The sequence below is a fragment of the Diadema antillarum genome, unplaced genomic scaffold (assembly GCF_040938485.1).
Source record: "Diadema antillarum isolate AM-2024a unplaced genomic scaffold, OU_Dant_1.0 seq00000455_RagTag, whole genome shotgun sequence".
Classification (NCBI taxonomy): Eukaryota; Metazoa; Echinodermata; class Echinoidea; order Diadematoida; family Diadematidae; genus Diadema; species Diadema antillarum.
Window position 1 is genome coordinate 275,152 of NW_027271427.1, and position 6,902 is coordinate 282,053.

Below are 6,902 nucleotides of genomic sequence, written 5' to 3' on the forward strand. Positions count from 1 at the left end.
CAGAATGTGTCCTTTTGACTCAATTTGGGAAAAATTAGATGCCTTTTTGAGACAAGCAAAAAATTGTGTGCTCACTCCATTGACGCCCTCTACGTTTTGGCTATCCTGGCTACTACTAAAACACTATCATGGCTACTACTAAAACACTGATCAATTCAGTGCTTATTTACGTCGATGTAGGGCAATTTGTCAATCAGTTGCAATGAAAACATCTCGACGGGAGAACTTCATAAAAAATTTGAATAACAAAGCAGTACCCGCTGCATGCTATAAGGATTAGAACCAACACTTGCTGTTGGGCGAAAGCTCGGTGGTCTAGTGGAGATGACGCCTGTCCGGTGATCAGGAGGTCGTGGGTTCGAATCCTGGTACAGGATGATTCCCATTGTACCCTATAGGGTCGCCTCCAATTATCATACGGTTACAAAATGTTAAAAAAATGACAGCTAATTGTCCATACAGCTAATGGACAGCTAATTGTCCATACAAGTATCATCGTGATAGTTTTCAAATAATATTGTTGATACTTAATGTGATTGTATAGTATTGGTAGAGATAAGGATCGGGCTTCTAAATTTCTGCGAAAAACCAAGAAATCAGAGCAAACCATACCGTATATACGTACAGAGCATACCTTCTAAAACGAATTCAAAGTTTATATGATGAAAATAGGTTTTTTTCATGGCTGAGACATCCCCCCAAAAATAAGACAAAGTGTCCCTATAAAAAGATGGGTCCCACCTTTAGCAACAGTTGCTTTGTTTTATTTCAGTCGTTTCGAATCCAATTTCATCAAATCAATGTTGAATCGCTCTTAGAACTACATGCTATTTCATATTTCATAAACTGTATCTCATAATCTCAACTAGAAATGTCGCTAAGGCGACTGGTATGCCCCCGCCATAATGCATGATTCTCCTAATTGGTCTAAAGTACATGTGGACAATGTGTGATTACATTTTCACAAAATTGGCAAAATATTAAAATGACAAGTTTGTCACAAACAGTATATGACATGGCATGAAGACATGAAGACAGTATATGACATGGCATAACACACACTGAGATAACTTATTTCAAAAACAGAATACATACAATAACAGAGCTTAATGTGTATTGGTACTCGTCAAAAAGTTGTAATCTTACCAGAGTTTTTGCTTCAACATTGAGGAGCAGTTTCTGGCTTTTGATGATCAATGTACTGATTCTGGTGATTTCTTTCTAGTTGATTCCTGATTCATTTATTGCCTGTCTAATGATTCCTGTTATCTCCTTTTGAGCTCATGTTTTCTTGAAAGCTTCTGGCTTCTTTCTATCCGCTTGGCTTTGAATCTCTGTAAATCTTAACACCATTTTGAGAGCTTGTGTCTCATATTTTTTCTAGGGCTCTTGCAAAAAATAGTTTTGATTCTTGTTCTCAGAGCTTGCTGTATAGTTATGTTTTGCCTTGATGCTTAGTTTTTTCTTCTGGGCTCTTGCTCCCTTCCATTTTTTTCCTTTAATAATGTCAGAAGAATTTCAGGTTCTTCACAGGAGCATTCATTAGACAAATTTCTTGATCAGACATATTATCTGTGACTGTTGAATTCCAAATCCATACAAACATAAAGTCCTGTCTTCATGATCAATGTTGAAATTCTCAAAAGAGTCTGATATTGTCTGTTACATTTTCTGCATCATGGAAAGGAAGGGAACAGCCAGAGACACTGTCATGTGGTCTGAGTAGAATGATGGTATTATGCTGAGCACAGTGTCTTGAAAGCATCGATTCATGAAGAGAAGATCAAGAACTCCTCCTCTACAGTGGGTGGTCTGGTGTACAAACTGAGGGAATCCATAGTAGCTTGTGAGCTTGATCAAGTTTGTCTTGCATTTTCTTGTACATGATAAGTCGATGTTGAAATCTCCACATATGAAAGCTGGAATATTCTCTGGCACTCTCTGAAGGAGAATTTCAAAGTTGCGCATGAAAGAACGTGATGATGTTCGTGGGTTGTTGTAGAGCGAGATGATTACAATTCTGAAATTGTCATCTTGTACATGAGTGAGAAGTACCATTTGGTGCTCCAAGTTGATGTCATCATTGTGGAAGTGTTTGACTACTTTAAGGTCATGGCGTATGTACATGAGTAAACCACCATGCCTATGTCCCCGGAAGCTTGTCTTGTTGTCATTTCGGATACTACTGAAATTGTTTATCTGAGGCTCTGAATCTTCTGGCGTAAGCCAAGTTTCTTGAAAGCACATAATGTGTTGGTCTTGAGCGTGGACTTCTTGAAAGAAGCAGGCAGCATGAGGTTTGATTGAATTGATGTTCACACTCTGCATTTTGAAATACACTTGTGAATTCTTGGATGTGTACAGAGGAACTTGAGGTGTAAATGGAGATTCCGTTTGAATTCTTTCCATCTCTTTGAGAGACTCTCTGTTTACCTTCACCTTGTCTGCGGTCAATTCACCTAGGAAATGGAGACCACTTATGTCTTTTGTTCTGCTAATAGCAGTGTAGAATTGTCCATGCATGAAGCGGCCACTGCATGACACCACAACAGACTCCTCTGTCTTCCCCTGTTCCTTGTGAATAGTCACTCCCCAAGCAAGGGCCAGAGGAAATTGGATTCTTTTTGAAGTGACTTTGGAAGATCTTTTGCTCAGGTATACAGGAGCTTCCACAGTTGGAATAGGTGTTGAATCTTCATCAGGCAAGATTCCCTTTGAAGCAAATCTGCAATTCTTCCCCACTCTCTCATCGTCAAACTTTACTAGAATGTACTTCGGTTTGAATGATGCAACAGCTTGTTCTTCAGTAGAGTCATTACAGGTATATGACGGCAGGAATCCAGTAACAGTTCCAGCAGCGGAGTTTACAAGGCCATCAGAAACATCAATATTCTTCGTTAGAACTACTCTTGCTCCTACTCCAACTGTTAATTGTGCTGAAAGCCCACCAGCGTTTTGACAGAACTGTGGTGTTTCAATTCTCTGTGTTTGTACATCTCTCTTTGAATCAACAGCCATGAAGCTAAATTTCTGACTAGGTAGTTTTTCCAGCATTCGACTGTTGTGTTCATCCTTCATTCTATTGGACACGAACATGTGTGTTACATCCACAGGGTACTCGGTTGCTGATTTGGAGGTTTGTCTTGATTGCAGGACAGCAATGTCTTTCTCAGTTTGCTTTCCAATGCGCACTCTATTGAGGAGATGTGCAAAGTCTTGGTCATCCTTCTGTCGTTGGATTTCTGTCAATTCGATGACTTTGAAATGTGATGTCCAAAGGGAGCCATACACTGCTGCAATCTCATCATCAGGAGGCATGTAAATTGGCCTTTGCGCCACTGCAGGCAGCTGCATTAAATCTCCAACGGCCAGAATAGAGACTCCACCAAATGGTTCATTGCTGCCCATGACATCACATAACCGCCTGTGTATAGTTAGCAACATGTCAGCACTGACCATTGACATTTCATCAATTATCACCACTTTTGTGTCTTGAAGAGCTTCTTTCATTGAAGCTAGTTTTTCTGTAGACAGAGGAATGTAATCATCATCTTTCCTTTTTTGGATTGGAAGCTTAAAGGCTGCATGGCAGGTATGCCCGGCTATGTTGTACGCAGCTGCGCCTGTTGGTGCACAGACCAAGATGTGCCCGTCTCTGTCTTTCCCACTTCTTGTAAACATACGTTTGATTGTCTGTACAATTGTTCTGACGAGGAAGGATTTGCCTACTCCAGCTCCACCTGTCAGGAAGATATGGAACGGCTTTTCTTTTCTTGACAAGGCTACTGCTGATGACCAGTTTACAATGAAGTTGTGCAGCTCATATTGTTTTGGATTTAGTGACATGATCATCTTTATCCATTCATCCTGGCTGACAACCTCTGTTGATACATCATATTCATGTGGAACACTGCCAGTGTCAGCTTGAGCAGTATTAGTAGCTTCTGTGTCAATTGCATTGTGTAAACTTTCATCTGTCTGCCTGCCTTCCATTTGTTCCTCCATTCTGGCTTGTTCAGTTTGTGGGGCTACATTCACCCAACTGTCCTCTGGAATTCCATTTTGTTCAATGTCTTCCAATACATCAGCAAGTTCTTCAGCATGATGTTCATACATCTCTTTGTTCCTTTTTAAGTCTTCATATTTAGCCTCATAGCTCTGTTTGTATGAATCCTGGAACAGATCTTGTATCTCATTTCGCCAGGGGAAGTACAGCATCAACTGGGAATGATAGTACTCTTCAGATTGTTTCTTTAAGGACCACTGATGACTTCGGATGATGGCTGGTGTACTTCTTTTACTCATATTTCCCATATTATCCTGCAATTTGATGATTGCAGATAGATGGTCACGTTCTTTCTCATCAGTATGGTCATCTTCCTCATCACTTCCCTTACTCTGTTGGTATGTCTTGTATTTTGCAGCAAAGTCTGCCAGACACAAGCCCTCCAATTCGTCTGGTCTAGCAGCATATTTTTCCACAAGACCAGTCTGGAACACATCTGGATCCTCATCATTCATGGTGTTGATGATAGCCATTGGCTTGAGAAGTCGAGTTCTGTTTTGAGGTAGATCAGTAGGGACAAAGACTACTTGTCTGGAGCCACGGGTCAAAGGTAATGACAGCAGTCTGTATGTGGCTTCTTGGGCACTCACTTCCCTATGTGTCAGGAATTTATGTGCCACATTCTTCATGGTTTGTTTTGTTCCTAGATGCTTAGAACTTTTACTCACTGCTTTTAGTACATCTCCCAATGTCTTTTCCGGTTTTGAGATATAGGAGGCAAGATACATGACACATGAGTATACATTTGTTACGAACTGTACATCCAAGCTGGCCTCCCAGCTCTTCATTAGCATGAAATTGTAGTTATTGACATTGCATTCGTATGGTGTCCTTTTCAGAAGAACTGCAGGTTGTCCTCCTTTAGTTTGTTTCCAGTGGAGGGCTTTCAGGTACGTTTCTTCAGAGACATTGCATTTCCTCAGCACATCATCCAAAGTAGTTTGTTGATTCACATCTTTCAACTGATCGAGGACAGCCGTCAAAGTATTAGTGAACACTTTCTTCTGCCCTTCCGTTGGTATTGATTCCAGGGGCTTGAAGACAACAGTTTGATTAAGTGGTGGTCTTGGAAAATGAAATCTACATGACTTCCCATTTTTGTTGCAGGCTTGTGAGTGGGTGTGTCGTTGTACAAGGTGTAGCAGATCAGACATTTCAGGATCATCGTCTGGATATTGACAGGACAGCTTGCCTTCGATGAACTCTTTGATTTCATTTTCATCATTCTCCTCAAAAGTAGGGGCATTTTTAACCCAGGCGAGCATGTGCACATGTGGTGATCCCCTGTGTTGATACTCGATTCGGTACTTATAATCCACTATTTCGCCAAGAGGGCTAAGTTGCTTGTTCATAAGAATATACTTGAAGAAATGTTGAACCCTCGAGTCAAAATGCCTTGCAGCTGTAACAGGGTCTGATCGCAGATATCTACACTTCTCTTCCCATGACAAAGCTTTGACATCTTCATCGGTGACAGTTTTACCTTGTTGCTTGGCAATAACTTGAACCAAATCTGGCCATTTCAGGTCTGCAGCGGAGAGAGTTATGAACCATGTGCATGGTCCGAGCTGTCTGATCATGCCAAGAAGATCATAGAAGAGCTTATTGAAATATGCTGGAGATCCTCTGATCTTGTGAAGGAAGTAGATCCCCAGATCATCTCGTGCAATGCATTTCTCTTTCACTTCCCCTGCAGTGACACTTTGTGATTTTCCTTTTCGTAGACTCAAACTAATGCTATCTCCAACTTCTTGAGCTTCAGCTCTGTATTGTGCGTAGAAGATATAATCAATGTTCTGGGCAAATCTTCTGTCACAATTCAATATTCTAGCTTGAAAGTACTTTTTCAGTGACAATTTCTTCTGCCTCTGGTATGAAAACCCAAATCGTCCTTTCGGGAACAATTGAGGGAAACTCAACTCTTCTGCATGAGTATCAGTAAAAAAGCTTTGTGGCTTTTTACCTTCTCCTGGTGCAATGTTTAGTGTCTGACCATCTGCAACAAAGTCTTTTGGTTGAATACAAGAGTCAAGTGGCAGTCCACTAAACTTGGATCTTTCATCTTCTTCCTCTTGCTCAACTTCTGCAGTTCCTTCTTCAGGGGTATCTTTCTCCAACACTGAATCTCTTGCATCTCGTCTGTCCTTAACAAAAGCACTGGCTACAGACTTTTTACTTTCTTCTTCTCTTGTATTTTGATTTCCTTCTTCAGAAACACTTTTCTGGATTAAATTTTCCTCCTGCTCTTTGTCAACCTGCTGGACAAGTTCTCCTGTAACTACTTCATGTCTTGGGTCTACCACTGTTTCTTGCTGTGTATCACGTTGATTTTGTTGGTCTGGTGAAAAATCATTTCCTTCACCTGTAAGAGATTCCCACAGTTCTTGATTTTGCTGCATACTTTCATCAATCCAGTCATTATTAATTATGACATCAGCATACAGGGGATTCTGAAGATCTTCTTTTATGATACGCACAGCATTTCTTACTTTTCTGGGACGGACAGTTTGTGCAAATACATGTCCTCTGTACGTCAGTTTTCTCTTCACTTTGACCGTAATGAAGGTCTCAGAAGTTGGGACCTGAGGCAACACTGATGCCACCTGTTCCGGTTCAATGGGAACATTTACTACGCACCCATGAATTGCTTTTTGTCGGCCACGTGGAAGAGCTAGTATTTTCATAAATGGGATTCGTCTTGCAACAAAAACACTTTCAAGACAGTTGAGCTCTGCTAGTTGCTGGGGAATCTCATCCAGTTGCAGGCCGTTAGCTACAGCAAGTGGTGGCATCTTCTTTGCTTTCTCTGACTGATAACATGACATGCACACATACT

At 40.9% G+C, this 6,902-nt stretch overlaps 1 protein-coding gene across 1 annotated transcript; it reads right to left on the reverse strand.

Annotated features, from left to right (window-relative positions):
- Nucleotides 1-1,662: 1,662 nt before the first annotated feature.
- LOC139732912 (uncharacterized) lies at nucleotides 1,663-6,465 on the reverse strand. Its single transcript, XM_071643750.1, has 2 exons — nucleotides 2,434-6,465; nucleotides 1,663-1,671 (listed from the first exon to the last, which is right to left on the reverse strand). The coding sequence occupies exons 1-2, from the start codon at nucleotides 6,463-6,465 to the stop codon at nucleotides 1,663-1,665; spliced, it is 4,041 nt and encodes a 1,346-aa protein (XP_071499851.1).
- Between the last annotated feature and the right edge of the window lie 437 nt (nucleotides 6,466-6,902).